Source organism: Oreochromis aureus, linkage group 3 (assembly GCF_013358895.1).
Source record: "Oreochromis aureus strain Israel breed Guangdong linkage group 3, ZZ_aureus, whole genome shotgun sequence".
In the NCBI taxonomy this organism is placed as follows: domain Eukaryota; kingdom Metazoa; phylum Chordata; class Actinopteri; order Cichliformes; family Cichlidae; genus Oreochromis; species Oreochromis aureus.
Genome location: NC_052944.1, coordinates 13538073 through 13557844, shown reverse-complemented (window position 1 = coordinate 13557844; position 19772 = coordinate 13538073). Strand labels below are relative to the sequence as shown.

Sequence of the window (19772 nt, the reverse complement as noted above, 5' to 3'; positions counted from 1 at the left end):
TATGGAAAAAGTTTGAGAGCTCGTGTGAATGTGGACAGAGGAGCTTGCTGTGTCTGTGTGATTGAGGCCTTAAAGGAGGGGTAGATTGTTCAGAGGTGCAAATTTAATTAGGAGGTTTATAAATTAGTGTTGACACATTGTTGTAAGGTGTTAGGCTGAATCTGAGTATGGTAAAGTGCTTAACCGGGGTTATTGTTGTGTACGAAACGGTGTAGCTTCTGGCGAGGTTTTCGGTGTGTTGAACGGGTGAAATTTAAGATTGTTTCAGATTTTTGAGGCTGTTGTTTTATTTCGAGAGAGGGAGTTTGATTAGACCTGGATAGGTCCGAGAGGGGCCCAGAGAAGAAATTTTTTGTAGTAGTAAGTGCACTCAGGAAAAAACCTGTCAGGTGATTTTGTTTGGTACTTTGATGAGCTAATAATCAGCTCTCTTTTCTCATTTTTGTTCTAAGCAGGCCTGCAAAAGAGTGGATAACAGCGCTGAAAATTCTCGGTGACCTTCTCCAGATTACAATAGGCAGAGGAGAAGGCTAACTCTCTGTCTAAAAAGGATTGCCCTTGAGCCAATCCAGTCCAAAAGCAGAAAGAACTATTTTCTTAAAAACAAAGTAAAACAAATAAATGAGTTGATGTTGCTGAGAGTGAAGACTGAATATTTGCGAGATAGTCTCCACTGTCAGCAATACCTGATGGTAATGCGTGTGAGTGAATGTGTGTAAATGGATGGTGACTGGACGGACCAGGCAGACCATAGGTTGGACCACCTGGACACTGACAAAAGACTGGACTAAGGACGTTTCAAGGATGCAGGCTGTGGATGGAGCCAAGAAAGGATTTGACATGATGAGTAATTTGATTTCATTCCTTAAACACAGGTTTAAGCTCCGGAGCATTTATACATAATATGATAGGATTAAACTTTTCTTTTAATTGCCTAACCTGAGTGAAGGATTTTGAGTTTGTAACACGTGAGATGTGTCACAAAAAGGGGGGTGTTAATATATGCGATTAGCTACATGAAAGGTGCTCTTTTAGGGTTACTAAGCAAATGTCTACGTGACCTTTCTGAGTTCTGAGAATAACTCTGTTAAGTTGACAGGAAACACGTCGAGACAGCAATATAGGGCAAATATGTTTGAGCTTGTAATTAAATGTGGGGCTTGAAAAGAGGAAGCAAATTTGGTACAGGACGTACTTGAGATGATCAGACGAGAGAAGGAGAAGGTCAGGAATAGTTTAAACTAAGATTGAGAAAGTAAATGGGGTAAAAGGGGGTGTAGCTTCAGGGCAGCTCACAGCCCGGCGTAAACGCAAGGTGCTGTCACACAGCTTAAGTTATTTGGTTGATTTATGTTATGAGATCTCTTTTGTTATATTTTAGTGTTTAACATGGAAGATGCCTCTCTGGAGCTTCTCTCCTGATGCTACCCCACCAAAAGAAGCTTATTTATAGAGACTATGTCAGCTCCCAAACAGACAACAACAAACCAAGATTAGCAAAAAACAATCTGAATATAAATAATAACAAATAAAGAACAATACAGAATCCAAATCTGAACCAAAGAACAAAATAGTGAAATGTAGAGTATTGGGTTTTTCTCTGTATATATGAAGCATTTGTAATGTGTATCTGCTATGAAGGCTTGTAGAGGCCAGTCTTTACTCACAAACAAGTGCTCAGCCAGACTGAAAAACAGGAAGCTGTAGTGCACAAGGCATATTAATAAATATAGACACAAAAAGAGGAACTCCCCATATAAACAACGTTCAAAAATGTGTGAAGTATAAAGTACCGAAATAACACTATATAAGTCACAGCTGATGATTCTAATCTTAGAGAGCTCTTGCAACTGGCGTCTGAGCTGTGCAGAGGTCTCTCTTAAGACAGGTACTTATGTAGGTTAGCATGAGGTTGAGTCCAACAGAAGCAAGGCACCCTAAATGTGCACAGCATGCAGCAGGGGTTGCCAAAATAATATAGGAAACAGCACATGTAGGGAGAGGACACTCACTAAAAGTTCTGACTACACATAGTGTGGTGGCATATGTGAACTCGCAGGCGTTCACTATGACATCATTAGCACAACAGAGACTGAGTAAAGTTTTAGATGCTCCAAATCTGACATTTACACATGAAGGAATTAATATGGCAGATTTAATAAGATTTAAAAGCAGGACCTGTTGGGATTGGGGATTTAGAGATTTTTTATTGCTATCGTATAATCTGCCTTAGGATGACTGTATTAATAACGGGTTGTACAGTATTATTTTATGTTTGTCATAACAGTGATGTCTCTATTTACAGGTTGAGTTAATTTTATACACAATGCATAACTGTGCTTGTTTAGAGTTGATGTTCCGTCCAAACAGGTTTTAAGCTTCACTGGTGAGAGTGTCCAGGTGATACATGTTGAGGGAAGATGAGAACATAGCAGGTTAATTGCATGCACGCTTACAAACACACATGATTTATATATAGGCCAGGTCAGAGGCCTGGACTTGATGCAGCTTTCAACTTTACAGCTCCTAACTTGCAGGAATGGCGGGGACTGTAATCAATGAATGCAAAACATGCTTACAGACACAAACATGACAGGGGTTTATTTTACAGGGTAAAGGAGGACCACAGGTTGCTTTGTTTCTGCTTAGCAACTACTGAGGTAAAAGGTGTTAAAGATAAATATGCAATAAGTGAACAGGAAACGTGTGGGGGTGAGCCGGGTGAAACAAAATGTTGTGGATAATGGAAACTTGTCTAACTGGCATTAACAGTAACTTTTGCATGTTATGTATATGCTTGAAGCCAAAAGAGGCGTAAATCCTGATAGAAAACTTTGAAGTGTGCTTTTTAGCGGAGAGTTAGGCTGACATGGGGATGGTGTATTTTACTGGGGTTGTGTTTAATAAAACTAAAAGCGTTGCTCACACACATAAAGAGTATTGAGATTGAAGAAAGTTAATATAATGGATAGAGCCCAGAACATGATAATACATAAGTAAAATCAAATGCAATGTTTGATTTCACTTTTATTGGGAAACAATCAGGCTAGAAATGTGAGTAACCTATGTTTAAACTGTGAAAACACTCTCCACATACATTAAAACTGTGCAACTCTGAGTGGGCCATGCAATCAAGCAACTGTTACATATCTGTATTAAACTAGCCAACATAGACTCATCACCACATGATGTTGCCCTGCAGCGGGGGCAGAAAATCATTTGCAAACCAGGGATCTTATGTTGATTATCATATTCTTACTTATGTACACACACACACACAGAAGGGGAAATTTCAAAACAAAACAAAAAACAACTTCCCTTATCCTGTCAAGCGCAGGAGCAAAATAAAAATGTCTTTGGGCTCTGGGAAAATTTCTTTAGTAAAAGTGTAAAAGGCCAAACCTAAGAGGTTGGGCAAACAGGAAAGTCCCTCCAGTATGAGGAGTTAATAGTCAGGAAACATTTCTCACATTAACGCCTTATAGGTGAAAAACCATTGACTCATAGATGTAGATTGACATACAAGTGCACCTACATCCACATGTGCATTTAGACATTAAACGTGTACACGCATGTACACACAGATTGGCAAACCGGTACAGAGTCTAGCTGAAGAGCTTAACAAAGTAGACGTGGCAGTAGGGTTTGTGATTTTGCCTGATATGATATTGTGAACCAACTTTGAATAATGACAGGAACCTGAGATGAACACGGTAAGTTAGTAAGGTGTAGCAGAGAAAGGTTGTTTGTTTTCTATCCCATACAGGAGAAGATTTCCACCAGAGAGGGACCCAGAAAAGGAGCAGAGACCACTTAAGCATGAAGTGTTTTAAGTGGGAGCTGGTGTTTTATTGCTGGACCATCTAGAGGACATGAGGTTGTCTGATTTGCTGAGTCAGGGGCGGCTAGAGAGGGTCAGAGCGAAGGTAGTGGACCTGGGAATAGTGTAGTGACGTCTTTGGAAGACGCGTCAAGAGAGGGAATTGTGGAATTACAGGGATTATTTTACATAACCATCATCTTATCATTGCATTAATTATCATTTCATCAAAGTGTTTATTGAAGTTGCTGGCATTATGTTATAATTTATATTATAGGGTTATCATAATCAAATATTAACATGTTTATTACAGGTGCAGTTATAACTACTTTAAAATGATTGAGTTAAACATATATATATATATCATAACTCATATGCTGAGTATATTGTTACAGTAAAAAAAAAGTAGCTGAGCAAAGGCCTGAATGTATTCAGCTTCTTGTTGCATTTGAGTTTGCTTAGTTACAGGTGACGTAAGGATGTCCAGCCCATGGTGACCTCAAAGGCCTTAGATCATCACCATATTCTTAAGAGGATGCCAGAAAGAGGAACCTCTATGTTGCATTTAATTCTTAAAATACATGAATGTTCTGTACATGCAAATTATGTGCTTGTAAACGCAAGAAGGGCGTTACAATACCCTGATGTTATAAAAGCAATCTAGAGTGTATTTTGGGTAGAGATGTACAACTGTTTTGCAGTTTGCACCTCTCCACGCTGCGTGCATTCATTAAAATCAATTGTTTGATTGACCTCTTCTGGACCATCATTGTTTTACTCTCGTCCTCAATTTCGAACCCGTAACAGTACTTAAGTGTAAAATTGCTAACTGAGCGATGTTGAATGTACCAGTTGGTTCTTGTTTGTCAGTGAAGTTGAAAGACAAACCAGACACAGCAGGGTGAACATGAGGAACAGGCCTTTGGTGGTGCTGGAAACAGTCAGTCCCCTGCTTGAGGCTAGAACTGCAGCCATCACTGTTTGGAGTAAATCTGCCTCTAAGATGAAATTGCACAGTGTAAAGCACAGTAAGTTAAATAGTAAAGTTCCCAACTGAAGATTTTCACATTCTAATGTCATTAAAATGTTAAATATAAAAATGTATAACATGAACTGAAATGCAACACATTTTTAACACTTTTAAATAAATTTGTTCAACGTCTTAGAATCATCTTTGATATGAGTTTTAATTTCTGAACTTACCTGTGATGTAAAAAGAAGCTGGTGAATGAACACATGAAGAGATGGGACATCACAGTGCCCTTTTATACATATACTTCTGTTTCCACCTCCCATTTTGCTCAACTCTGCTATGTATGCATCTGCGTGTATGTACGTGGGTTTTAAGGTATGTTTCCTTGTTGTTCCTGATATGTAGGCTGAGGTGTTTAGCTCACCTTCATACCTCGGGCTTTCATTTTTGTTTTACAGATATTCGTGTGTTTCACTTTACAGGTATATTACGTCAGTAGTGTCACCTGAGACACGTGAAAATGCCTCAGTCACAACCTGGATTTAATTTTTAAATGTATAAGTATACAGTGATAACATTACAAAATTATAGATAACTGGGAAACTTTCTGGGAAAAATCTGATCTTATTAGGAAAGATGGCAACCATCCCACTTCTGAAAGGAATTTATAGGAATCTGGCCAAATTTATTGAGCCGCTTAAAATAAGACTTTCCAGAGCTGAGACCAGAAAGCACCTCACCTACCTGCCTACCATCCTGCCTGCCATGCACCACCTGGACTCCTTCGAATCTCAGGAACAGATCAACCCCTACTTCCAGTTCTCACTCCCTGTCCAGACACTCTCAAGGCTACCCTCCTGAAGCATCTCACACTATGTCTGCAAGTAAGGTAAATACCCCTCAGACAATATTCACATGTACATTGACTCTTCTGCTTCTCAGTCAGTAACGGCCCTTTCCTTTGTTTCAGAGCTCCTATCAGAGGCCTCCTTAGTATTAGCACTGGGAGGTGTAACAGTCACAATGGTGTGGTGTCTCTTTAACGTAACATAAGTTGAGGGTTTATGATGTCGTTAATATGCGCCACTGCCCTCTCTATGATTTATGGAAACAACGTGCTTGCACGAGAGTACTTCGAGAGAGACGGACTTTGTATGTTTTACCTCTCCAGAAACCTTTGCAACATTACGGGTTGTATGAACACTGTCTCTCATGTTTGATAAGCAGCAGCCGTTCAACCGGGCCTTGTATGGTTGATGAAGAGAATGTGCATTAGAGGATACGCTGTGGAATTCCCAGTATCAGTGTGATCGTGTATTCTTCCTGTTATCCTGCTAAAGTTTCTACCGCCTCCTCTCAACCACTGAACACAACCCAACGTTACAGTGGGATGTACACTGCTGTAATGAGCACAGAGGTGAATTCCCGAGGTAGAGTTTATGACTGTTTGATGCAGACCTTTTTATCTAACAGCGATGAGCAGTAATTTGAAACTAGCACAGAGTTCTTGCACCATTCTGAGGTGATGTAGACACACAAGCCACCACCACGAGTCTTACTGCACAGAGCTACATTTCTGTCGGCAAGAAATGTGGTGAGCCAGTGTAGCTGAATGGCGGCGTCCGGGACTCTGTCGCTGAGTTTATTGTCCAGTGAGCAGATGTTTGAGGGCAAGATGGATGGAAGGGCTGGCTGGCTCGGCTGTTAGCCTAGCATGGACCTTGCCATGCTTGCTGCACTTTGCCGCGCTTGCGCTTCCTCACACATCGCTTTCGGCAACCCGTCCCATGGCCACCGGCATCAGGCAACGCCGAGGACTGAATGCCTGGTTTCCATAGCAACCCGAGGATGCTCATTGTTTCCAGCAGTTCTGGGTCAGTTTTTGTGTGATGTTTGTAATTTGGAAGTGTTTGCTGTTGGTAAACACGATCACCGGTTGCTCTGGTGTCCATGTGGCTCAGAGGCCACGATGAAAAGGTGATAGAAAGCAAAAAAGCACAAAAATGGCGCCATTTGGTCCGGAGTGGCCCCTGCGGGCTGCTGCAGCACCACCAGCTCCTCCTCTAAGTCTCTTCACGGATATCTGCCTGATTCACACACTACAGCATAATGTGTACATAGATTATTGTCACTACAAGACCTGAAGCACATAAATGACTACCTGAAACAGACTACCTAACACAGGGGTGTCCAAACTCTGGCCCGCGGTCCAGTTTTAATTGGCCCGCAAGTAATTTTATAAATAGAATAGAATATGGCCCGCACTTCAACTTTTACTTGAGTGTATTGCACTTCTTAGTTTTAACACCAGGAGGCGCTACTGTTGATCAAGGCAGTTGCTCCACCAAAAAGGACAACCACAATCCAGAAGAAGTGTACCCCAAGTTACCAAACATGGCAGAACCAAAGAAGCGAAAGGTAGAAAGTGAATGCAGAAAATTTCAGACATGGTGGGAGAGTGAATATTACTTCAAAGAATTCAAGGGGACGTGTGTCTGTTTGATCTGCACTGAAACTGTGGCAGTTATGAAAGAGTATAATGTACGACGTCATTATGAAATCAAACATCAGGCCTATGCATCCTACACTGCTGCGAGAGCAGAAATTAGTAGCTCTCCTGCAGGGTCAGCAACAGTATTTTTTTCGTGCTCAAAAAGTCCAGGAAAAGGCTCCAATAGCAGCTATGAGGTCGCCCAACTCATTGCAAGACATGACAAGCCTTTTTCAGATGAAGACCTCATAAAACATGGCCTCCTTAAAGTCACCGAAATAATGTGCCCGGAAAAAGTGCAGGACTTCAACAACGTCAGCATGTCCAGAAATACAGTTGTGCGATGCATTGAAGACTCGTCAGCCAACATTAAACTGCAACTGTCTGATAAAGCTGTGCTTTTCATTTTTACTCCATCGCATGCGATTAGAGCACCGATGCCACAGACACCACACAGCTGCTAATTTTTTTGCGGGGAGTGGACGAGAGCAGATCTGCTCCTTGATCAAGTGACATTTGTCCGGATTTTTGGCACGAGTGGCGTACGATCAGCACCGCAGCTGGATGGCCCGATTTACATACCCAGCGCAGCTGATACTCACCAGAATAATTTACTAAAATTATATGCACTCCTGTTATTAAGTCCAGTTCAGTCTGTTAATGTTGATAACGGTTTCAAACGAACGTTAATAGGTGTGTTGCTAAGCCTAATAACTTAAATAACAAACTTGAAATGTACCCGTCCCATCTTTATTGTTTTTTTCTCTGTGCTGTAAATCTTCTGTCTAAGAAGAAATCTGCTGCTGTTCTGAGAATGAGCTACCAAAGCTTTTTCTGAATAAATCAATAAAGATCCATTTATGGAAAGCTGTGATGAAGGCAGTTTTGTCTTTAATTATATTCAACAATATAACATATTTGACCACTTTTAAGTGATTTTTCTAACTTTAATACACTAAAGTTAAGGTTATATACCTAATTTCTAGTAAGTGGCCCAGCCCCTCCTATATTTTTATGTATCTGGCCCTCATTGAAAAACGTTTGGACACCCCTGACCTAACAGATTGCATCAAGGTGCTTTATATTGTAATGTAAGTACCCTGTAATAAAACGAAGAAAACAGAGAAATTGAAGAGAGAATGAAAAAAAGTGCTAAAAAGTGTAAAACAAAAAAGTTTAGGTTGAATCCTTGTGTTTTTCATTTTTATGATGCTTAACTGTGCTTTTTTTCTCTTGATAAAAGTTTTGACTACAAACCACCCCCACTAATCCAGTAGAATGTAAAAAATGGAAAAAAGGTTATTACACCATATACACATGTTGTGCATGGCATCCTAAGAAAATGTGTTGTCTTTCACTTCATGAAAAACTGTTTTACTTTTTGTTTCACTCTGAGGGCCCAAATAGTTTTTGACATCACATTTTTAGGAACAAGGCTTTGCAAAGGTGAGGGTTTATGGCCGTGGCAACACTCAGTGCTGACTGCCCTTTTCTTTCATACCCCTCCTCTTTTCCTTTATACATGGTCACCTTTCTTCCCCTTTCTACAGTCTGTTGAGAATGTGCGTGTGAATCACAGTGGTCACAGTGTTTTTGAGGTCTTCTGAGTGTGTGGCATTCCAACTCATTCAATCAGTTACTGACAGGTGCAGATTCCTGGCATCCCTGCTTGATTGCACGACTGGTTTTTCTTCCTCATTCACTCTTTCACTTTGGATATGCCCTCAACCCCAGTGACCCACTTGGTTTTAGTAATATAAATGTCTGGAGATATCGCAAAAAGAAAAATGACATTGTTGATTAAAATGCAAAGATACTCGTAAGTCCCTTTCTGCTTATTAAAAAAAAGTTGTCACTATACATAAAACCCTAACACAGTAGAACGTAGAAGGTGAAAAAAGGGTATCGCACTATATGCACATATTGTGCGTTGGATCCTCAAACTGATGACAATACCTTTTGAGATCACTTTCATAGGATACATGCTTTGTAAAGGTGGTAGTAGTCACGGCTCAGAAATAAGTGATTCATGTACTTCCATGTCTTGTCTTCTTATCCTCTGGATATTTAAGTCAGTCCTTCATGGGTATTTCCTGTTGCTCACTCCCTTTTATGCCAATTTTATGCCTTACATTTTGTTGTTCTATAAACGTTACTACAATACAATACAATACAACTTTATTTATATAGCACATTTAAAACCAAAGGTACACCAAAGTGCTTCTCAATAATGCAATGGATTAAAATAAATTACATAAAAGGCATGAACAAAATACAAAAATACACTAGCACTAACACTAACAGATGGGAAGCACCAATTAACCAAAAATGCGGGATATATAAAGCAGGTATCAGACCACAATTTGAACACTGGGTCAATTCATACACATAAAATATCAACAAGGAAGCTAAACAGAGATACAATAATAAGATTAAAATGACATGAGATGAGGGCACTAGCTAGTCGGGAATGCCAAGTTAAATAGGTAAGTTTTCAAATGTGATTTCAAAGATTGGATAGAGTCAGAGGCACGAATAGTAGCAGGACCTGATGATCTTAGCGCTCGACTAGAAGTATACAGGCTGAGAAGTTTAGTGAGATAGCTAGGTGCAATATTATTCATAATTGTAAAAGTAAGCAACAAAATTTTAAAATCAATACAATATTTAATGGGTAGCCAATCCACGTCGGCAAGAACTGGAGTGACAGAAGCAAACTTTCCAATTCCAGTTAGGAGGCGAGCCGCAGCATTTGAACAAGCTGTAATCTGTGAAGAGGGACGGATTGGAGACCAAAGTAAAGGGATGGATAAGTTAAACAATATCAGGATACTTTTTTGTATTTGTGTACATGGCACACACTATTACTCTATATTTAAATCCTAAATATCAACATTTAATTAAATAAATTAAACTACTCTTGGAAAACTACAAACAGACTCATCTCATACACCGATATCCTGAGATAACACGTGAGCATTCTTTTATAATTATATCTTATGGCAACATTTATAGCACAAATGTCATAGTCCTCCAGTGCTGGCTCATCATTTCTCTCTTTTCTCTTCGTCTTCTAGCTTTCACCCTGTGTGTGTGTCTGTGTGTATATGCAGAATAATCACAATTTTTACACCTGTCCCAGTGGCGGGTCCTCATTTTTCCTCGAAATAGTTTTAAGTGACCTGGTAAGCCATGAAAGTGAACCTCTCATAAATAATTTTGTGAAATACTAGTGTAACACTCTAGTTACTTAAAAAAAAACAACCTTAACTCAAGATTTACTTTACCAAAACTTGATCTAAAGGAGCTCAAATGATTTGGAGCAGAAAGTTCGGCTACATACAGAAGAAGTGAAATGAATGAGACAGAAATTTTCAAGTTTGAAAATGCCGGTTTGTGTATATTATTCCTTTTTAGAAAAAGAAAATGTGTAATCACAAAATAAAAATGCTTAAAATAAAAGTTTTCCTTTGGTACCAACTGTTTGTCAGTAACAACCTTATTTTACAATTGCAGTGGTTACCTTAAAGTCTTACCTGAGTGCACTCTTCAAAATATACAAATCAGGGTTGAGTTCAAAATAAAACAGTCTCAATGGTAAAACTGCAAATGGCAAAATTAATTTGATATTGCATGGACCTTGTCAGCTGGTTGCAGAAAGTTGGATGTGTAGAGTCAGCTGGCCTACCACACTCTGCCGTGCAGCAAGGGAAGAAATCTACTTGTCCGTCAGCGGGATTGGCTCACCGTCAATATCAGATTCATCTAACATGTCTAACCCCCCCCCAAAAAACCTGACCTGTCAAGTTATAATTACACTTCACAATTTGTTATCACATGAAAGTACTGCTTGTAACAATAACTATGCTTACGATTGAAAATAAAATGGTGAAATATGTAATAAAGGAGCGTGTAATGGTGCCGCCTCTACGTCCTGACTTTCTACAATCAAAAAATGCAGAAAGAACCAAAACTAGTTAATAATTTTGATCTTTTACATTTTTTCAGCAGTATACATGCATAAAATCATTTTTTGAATCAACGACGAATGCAAACTCTATATTCTCTAGGCTCCTTATTGTACCTTTTTTCAATGAATCTCCATCTCCTTTTTTGTGCTAGCTTGTTCAGAGCTCATTTTGCAGCTGTAAAAAAAGAGGAAGGCATGCGTGCTCTCAGACAGAGATGGCGGGACAATGCGCCATTTTGCAGCAGCTTATTGGCTAAGAGTGATGCATGTGCCCTTCAAAATAGCTGGCCCTTTAAATGCTAAATATATGGTTTATTATCCATAAACCAAATTGTAAACTGTTAACTTAACAACTCTTTTTTTCACGTTTTGAGGATTTAGCGCATTTTATGAAAGCCATATGTAAATGTGGGTTACATCAGCACCATTAAGACATTGCTGTTTTTCTCTGTTATAATGTATTGTAATGAATTTAATTCAAATTATTGAATTAAATTGAGCTGCCCTTCACTCCATCACACCTGTGCTAACAAGCTCACCTGTTGGCAATCCTGTGATCGGCTGGTGACTACAGCAGGAAGTCCTTCATTTACTGTTGTTAAGCTGGATGCAGTCAGTGTTGTTGGTGTCTCTTACCATAATCCTTGTTGTGCTTTGCACCCCTCTTGGACCTGTTTGTTCTCCACTTTGTAGGATTACGGTATCTCTGTCTGAGTGAGTTAGAGAGAGAGAGAGAGAGAGAGAGAGAGTGTCTTTTTTTTCCTGTAGAGACATTCTCTATGGATTTGCCTGAACTAGAGCCCGGAAGACGCTCTGACTGTGGCTAACACAGCTGAGCATTAACAGTACAAAAAAAAAGAAAAAAAAAGAATTGAACTTAACCTGCCAAGTCTAACAGCTTACATCACTTACGACACAAAAGACTAGTGGCAAAAAGTGACAGAACTATATTTTATTGGTTAAAGCAAGTAAAATGATGAAATCTTTATTCCATTGTCTGTGAAGGTTCTCAGACATCCAGGTCATCGTAGTCTAAGGAGCTTAGAAAGAAAAGCGTCTGGACTTCTTTAAGTAGCTTGAAGACGTTTCACCTCTCATCTGAGAAGCTTCTTCAGTTCTAGGGTCAAATGGTGGAGAGTCCCAGATTTAAGCCCTGTGGGAGCAATGTTGGTCAAGTTACTTGAAAAAAGTAATCAGTAACTAATTACTGATTACTTCCCCCAAAAGTAATCCCATTACTTTACTGATTACTTATTTTCAAAAGTAGTTAATTACTTAGTTACTTAGTTACTTTTTAAAAACATGATTTACAACCTGAATAGGTAATAAAGCAATAGATCTTTCAGCCCAATTCTACTTTTTCTGCATAATCCATGATACAAAATGTAATCAAATGGAAACGTCTCTTTTAAAAATTTGTTTTATTAGTTTTAATCTTTTAACTTTATGCATCAAGCAAAAATTTAATTACATGCAACATTCTTTGCCTGGAAGAAATTTGTTTAACATTTAAACCTATTTTCTGCACATTCCAGCACATAAAATAAATTTTTTTGTGTGTTTATAGTCAGTCTTTCAAATAAATGCAAGTGAAACACAGCAGAAAATAAATAAAATCAAAGACTTAGCGGTCCTGTTGCTCTATTTTCACCTGTATAGCAGGCGGATATTTGCCCTGGTGCAGGTGTGCCCCAGCGGTCAGTGGAAGAATCCGCGAGTTTCTCTGTGAATTTCCCATTCCCTGGTAGCGCACTCGGTGCTTGCTCGGAAGTTTAGGGGGTTTTTCCCTGTAAAAAGAAGTTTTCTTCCCACGCAGTGAACAGCGGACGCTAATGATTTTGTCACTTTTTACAGAATCAAACTCAAAATAAGGTCAGTACTTCCACGCTTTAAATGCTGCACACTCATACTCTTTCCCGCACTCGATATATTATCCATTGTTGATCTGCACACAGCTGTTGTCACGAACGTTGCACTCGCTTTCGTCATTATCATGAGACTATCGCAAAAAAATTACGGTTTTAAGAACGCAGTAACGCAGCGTGCTTACGGGAAAGTAACAGTAATCTAATTACCTTTTTTGCAATAGTAATCCCTTACTTTACTCGTTACTTGAAAAAAGTAATCGGATTACAGTAACGCGTTACGCGTTACTGCCCATCTCTGTGTGGGAGTGTCCCCCCGAGAGGAACAAAAGCACCCCCTAATGATCCTTTACCCTAATCACATGAACCAATGTGTGAAAACGGTGGAGGTCACAATCAGCCAGGGTTTCAGGTGAGCTCATTGGGAAACCTAGCCCCACCCTATCATGTGATTTCCTGAGGTCAGATGGCCCAGGATGTGAGTGGGCGTTAAGGCGTCCCTTCCCAGAAGGCTGGAAAGGGCTATGGGGCAATTGCCAAGCAGCTTGGTGAAAATAGATGAACTGTTGGAGCAATAGAGATTGAAAATGTGACGTCATTGAGGGGTAAAACCGCAAAGGATTGTGGGAACCCAAGGCAAGAGGTACTAGCGCACGCAGGCTTTCAATTGAAATAAGTTACACAGCGATAAAAAGAAACAAAAAATGCCAAGAACCTGTTGTATTATTAACTGCACAAGCCGGGAGAACGACAGCCGCGTGAAGTCGACGGGAAATGCGTTTGGTTTTTATCGGATTCCGGCGTGGAAGAGAAATTCTCCAAGCCATGTCTCCGAAGTCACGAAGAGGCGACGGATGGCCTGGATTGCCGCTATCAGAAGACCTAATATAACGTTCGAAAACACTCCACCTCACATGTTAGTCTGCTCCAAGCATTTCCACAACGGTAAGTGTTTTGTGGTATTTAATACGTCTTATATGGCGCTGAACAGAAATCATCACGCTATGCTCCTTTGTTTATTGTGGCTCTGTGTAATGTTTGCTGTATTTTGTAGGCAAACCAGCCTACGAAATGCTGGAATGCGATCCAGACTGGGCACCCTCTCTCAAACTGGGCCACACAGAAGTTAAAGCTTCTACCACTGCTAGATTTGATCGGTTAAAACAGAGATCGAAATCAAAACAGCCACGAAAAGGCCCGCGTTCCTCTGGGGCAGAGACAGCTCATGCAGGTGAAATCCATCCAGGTAAAATTGTCAATGTACATAAATAAATACCACTTTTTCCACATTAAGCACTGTCTTATTTTTGCACTTTCAATGATCTTGTCTTTGTCTGTGTGCATGTATGTCTTTCAGCACCAGTCACTACGGAAACTATAGCTGAGAGCCAACCACAGCAGATAAATCCAAAGCACGAGGATGAAGATCTGCAGGAGTGTAAAATGTGTTCTCAAAGGTTACAAGAAATAGCACACCTTCAAGAAGAAAACCTAGTGTTAAAAAGAACTGTCCAAAAGAAATTAGACATGGAATTCTTGAAAGACGAGAACTCTAAAGTTAAATTCTACACAGGGCTGCCTTCTTTTGCTTTACTAATGGGGTGCTACAACAAATCAGCCCGAGCTTGCCAGACACTGACAGGAAAATTTCCCAGTTTCAGATGCTCTTGCTAACTCTCATGCGTTTAAGACTCAACCTTCCGATTGCACATATTGCACACCTCTTTGATATTAGCCGGACAACCACTTCCACTGTGTTTAACATTACTGTAAATGTGTTGTACGCTCACCTGAGTCCATTGGTGCACTGGCCTGGAAGACATTGCATACAGGCCAGTATGCCACACCAGTATGTAGAGATGTTTGGTGACCGGGTGACAGTTATTATTGACTGTTTTGAACTGTTCATAGAGAGGGCACAAAATTTACGTGCCATGGCGGAGACATATTCAACATACAAAAGTAGACACACAATGAAATATCTCATTGGGATCACACCACAGGGGACCATCTCTTTCATTTCTAAAGGATGGGAGGGCATACAAGTGATAAACGAATAGCGGAAACTTCTGGCTTTTTACAGAAGCTTTCACCCGGGGACATAGTGCTCGCAGACCGGGGTTTTGATATCAGGAAAGTGTTGCCTTAATGGGTGCCACTTTAAAAATTCCAGCATTTACACGGGTCGCAGTCAGCTACAAGCAAAGATGTGGAGGACACACGAAAACTGGCACATGTCAGGATCCATGTTGAACGTGTTATAGGCTGTCTCACGGTCCAAGTACACTATCCTAAACGACACCATCCGTCTAGGTTTTGTGGTGCCATGCGAAGGTGAGAACATGACTTTGCTGGATAAGATAGTTGCTGTATCATGCGCTCACAAACATGTGCCCAAGTGTTGTTGTAAAGCAAGCAAGTGATGAATAACTGTTTTCCAATTTGGTCTTGTTTTGTTGTGCAGCTATGTTTTTAACAAAATGAAATAATAATGCACAACGGTATATTATTTTGCCTTTGTCCTGTAAGCTTCGATAGTAACATGTAAAACTTGTCAGTTATAAATAAAGACAGTCCTGATGAATGACTTGTGCAACACTTACTTTATTTGTATTGGTTCTGACACTGTATATTAGTACAGTCTGAAAAGAAAGATTGCGTATGGACATAAAGAGATAATAATTTACAGCACAGCTGTAAAGTGCAGTGGTGTGAGACACATTTATTGCAATTTTAACACGTTATAATAATTCACTGTGCGTAACAGAACAACAGATAACAAACCATAAAGTGCAGAGTACAGGAAGATGTGTCCACCTTAATGTGACACTAAACATGAAATCACAAGAAAGTCCTTCAATATAAGAGTTGTCTCAGAATGTGTGTAACTGAAATACTTTGATTAGTTTTCTATGCAAGCTTTTGTCTTTCTTTTTTTTTTTTTGTCACGGTGACATCCATGTAATGTGGCCCTTGTGAAACACTGGTTTCTGGATCACTGTAGTGATTGGCCAAGAGCTCAGGCATCACAACTTTGTAGAAAAAATCCTGAGCGACAGGCAACATTTTAGTCCACAAGTCTATATCTGGCATCACACGTGTAACAACACAAGCTTTTGTTGTCCACACAACAATGTCACAAAAGTGTGACTTTGTAACATAGATCTGTGTTTGTACCTGCTTGTAGTAAATGTGTGTCTTTTTCAACTCAACCTTCCATCTTTTAACCCCAAACAAAACCTGTCATCTTCACAGGCCTGCAGGAGGTTGTTGTTGCGGTGTTTATATGGGCACTTAATTTCCACACATCCTTCACCACAACATTCACATTTTACGAAGCGCATCAGGGTGGCACCTAATTCTGGGAATGCGGGGTTGATTATGAAACCACACTTATCAACTTTAAGTTCTCTATGCTGCACCTTTCCCTGTGAGGTGTACCACTCGCGTGCTGTGTTTTCATTGTCTCTTCCCACTTGAATTGTTGCGGTTCTTGGTTGGAGAGCTGATGTGACAGTTTTGTGGGTAGCACACTTTCTTTACAGTTGACAACGCAGGACTGGCAGTGGAGGTGGACACAACCGCATGTATGTTTGACGCAGTGATTCTTCCTGCTCGTGCTGTGTGCCAAAGGTCACATTTGTGCTGCTCCCTGGTTTTCTCCTCCAGTGCCTCTGCCTCAGCCTTTGAGACAACGACACAGTGCTTCAGACGTTCACAGTGCTGCAGAAGGACAGATAGCTGACAGCCCTTCAACTGTGGGTCAAAGATGCGTAGCAGTGATTTGGGGAGGACACGAGGCTGGACAGGGTCAGCATATAGGTGGCAGAAGTCCTCCATAACAGCGCATAGGCCTGACCGGTTTTCATGCATGAGATCTGTGAGAGACTTTAAATCGGCCAGTGTGCGCACTTGTAGTGAGCTGCCACCAGTGCGAGTCCGGATTTTGGGTTTAGGAGAACAGTCACTTTGTCCAGCACTACATGATTGGTCGAGTGCCCTTTTTCTTGCTGCACTGGTGGTGTAGTCAATTGTGTGGCCTGGTACTCCTTGCACTCTCTTGATGTTGGAGGGCATAATCCAGTAAGCTTTGACATCTGTCGGCGTGATATTACCTCGTAGACGCACAGTAGTGTCAACTTTGTAAAGGAGAGCCGCTACATGCACACACTTCTCTGCCACACCAGCCATGCATGTGCAATGTGCACTTTCAACGTCCCCATTAGATTGCAGAATAACCCAGGGCTGAAGAGGCTTTTGGCTGAGGCGCATGGAGTGATTTACCTGAAACAGTCAATGCAGAAAAACATGTTTGTGAGGACAGAATGTACAGTAAATGTGTAGCTTTGCATAAATGGTAAATTGTCCTGGCAGAATATTGCGTATCGCTTCTTCTGTTATTACCATGGTACATAGACAACAACATATACTTTTATTCACAGGATATATGACAGATTTTTGTCTCAGTGATTGCCCAGTACGATTACAGCATACAATATTATTATCACTGCTACATTTCTGTAATGCATACCATATATTCTTTGCACTACTAATTAATTACCGTGAGCTAAAAGGTCCTATTTATAAACGGTTCACGAATGTGTATTTATGAAGACGATTTGTGAGACGGGTAAACTTACCGTTGTGCGTACGATGGTCTTGTGCTCAACACGGTGCATTTCCAGGTCCTGTACCCATCCGTCCGTGAACTGCACCTGGGCCTGTTGCAGTGACCTGAAGTTACTAAAACTTCATGAGTGTATGCACTCACCCAAGAACCATGTAATTATAAATCTGAGCGTGGTTAAAGTTGGGCAGCACGCTGATGTCTTTTGTCCAGTCTGTGTGCTCGTAAGGGTCTAACCCTTTCACTCCTTTGATTTTTTCCAAGTACCTTTTCTTTGCCTTTTCCTCGAGTCTGTCTTTGTACGGACCGGCATTGTTCTCCTTCGTTTTGTACATATTATTTTTGGTGAGAAAAGAAAAAGCAAGACGGTATTGGAACGTGAGAAAAACGTTTTGCGGTGCTGCAAATGCTTGCATTTGATGCGGTAATTTAAATGTCCTGCCTTCACCTCCCGGCATGCAATGCGCGAAAGTCACGTGGTCTGTCAATCTCTATTGTTAGAAAATGAAAAAGTTGACTGTCAGTCTCCCCCAGACTGCGGCTCCATGCAAGATCTCACCTTGTAGGGTATCACTGATGATAAGAAAGTAAGGAATCAGCCCAGAACTACACGGGAGGAGCTGGTCAACGACACAAAGAGAGCTGGGACCACAGTTTCAAAGGTCACTGTCAGTAGAACACTACACTGAGTTCTACCGACAGAGAGTGGAAACTCCAGAGCCAGGTCTAGAGGAGATCTGTGTGGAGGAATGGGCCAAAATCCCTCTTGCAGTGTGTGCAAACCAAGTCAAGATACAGGAAGAGTTTGACCTTTGTAATTGCAAATAAAGGCTTCTGTACACAATATTACCACTGATTTTCTCAGATGCTCAACAGTAGCAGTCCAATACAAATAAATTCTTTAAAAATATAGTGTGATTTCCTAAATTGTTTTTATGCTGTCTCTTACAGTGGGAATGCGCCTACAATGTGAATTTCAGACCTCTCCATTTTTTAAGTGAGAAAACTTGAAAAAACGCAGGGTGTTCAAATACTTTTCTTCCTCACAGAATAGTTTATAAGGTAAAATACTAAAACATGAACTATTCACTTCACCTGGGACTAATCAGCTGCAATTAGGAGGCTGCATTTAAACCTGGTCTTGTCAACTGTCTGTGTTTCCTGTAGGTCAACATTTGCCTTACCAGTTTTCTCCCTAAGCTCGCAGCTTGCCTCACTTCTCAGTCCCTCCATTGGCAGCCTCCAGCTAGGTATCCTTACCATTCGCAGCACACCGCTCAGCCAAGATTCGGATTTCCTCCATTCTCTGCCTGCCCCTTGCCCGCCATATGCCTCAAAGTACTGCACTTTCTGGTCAGTATTTTCCCTGCCACAAAACCACTCACTTGGATCAGCAATACCTCCCTAAAACTGAACATCCACTCAGTTACAAGAAGCTGCACCCATTATTTAACTCCTCGGTCTGCCTGCCTTGGTTCACTTCACTAACTGTTCTTTCTGTGCCCTAGAGACTCTGTGCCTCCCGCCCTGGATAAACCAGTCGTCCATGTCCGCCCCGCATTCCCAGTGTTATCATATCATATCACTGACATTCTGCACATTCCCTTTTGTATATATTCATGTAAATAGTTGTTGTGAAGTCATATGAGATTGTTGAGGGTTTGAGTGTTTGTAATTCACTGCTGTCACTGAAAAAAATCACACGTGTAGTTATTGCTGAGTTTACTGTGTCTCCTTTTGGGTCCCTTTCCCTCGTGCTGGCCTCCGGAAATGCTATGGAAATATAAACAGTGTCACTTTGAGACATATACAAATTCCTAAATGGCAACATGAGAGAAAAAAACCTGTATCAAAAATTCTACTAGTTTAAGTAGTAACATTGAGCAATTGTAGATATTTTGACAACAAACAATACCAGTAGGTATATGTCTTTATTATGTGTCAGTTTATATAAACATTGTTTCCACTTCTGAAGATACATCATGTCATAAAAAGATGTAAGTACCACAAATGTATTCCTTAAAAG

At 40.5% G+C, this 19772-nt stretch overlaps 2 protein-coding genes across 2 annotated transcripts; one reads left to right on the top strand and one right to left on the bottom strand.

Annotated features, from left to right (window-relative positions):
- The first annotated feature begins 13736 nt into the window (after nt 1-13736).
- LOC120433406 lies at nt 13737-15268 on the top strand. The gene is made up of 4 exons (XM_039599549.1): nt 13737-14064; nt 14174-14365; nt 14477-14676; nt 15203-15268. Exons 1-4 carry the CDS (start codon nt 13824-13826, stop codon nt 15266-15268), a joined length of 699 nt encoding a protein of 232 aa, XP_039455483.1. The 5' UTR covers nt 13737-13823.
- Nucleotides 15269-16578: 1310 nt separating this feature from the next.
- Nucleotides 16579-17862, bottom strand: LOC120433404. The gene is made up of 2 exons (XM_039599544.1): nt 17760-17862; nt 16579-17403 (listed from the first exon to the last, which is right to left on the bottom strand). The coding sequence occupies exons 1-2, from the start codon at nt 17796-17798 to the stop codon at nt 16579-16581; spliced, it is 864 nt and encodes a 287-aa protein (XP_039455478.1). The 5' UTR covers nt 17799-17862.
- Nucleotides 17863-19772: the final 1910 nt, after the last annotated feature.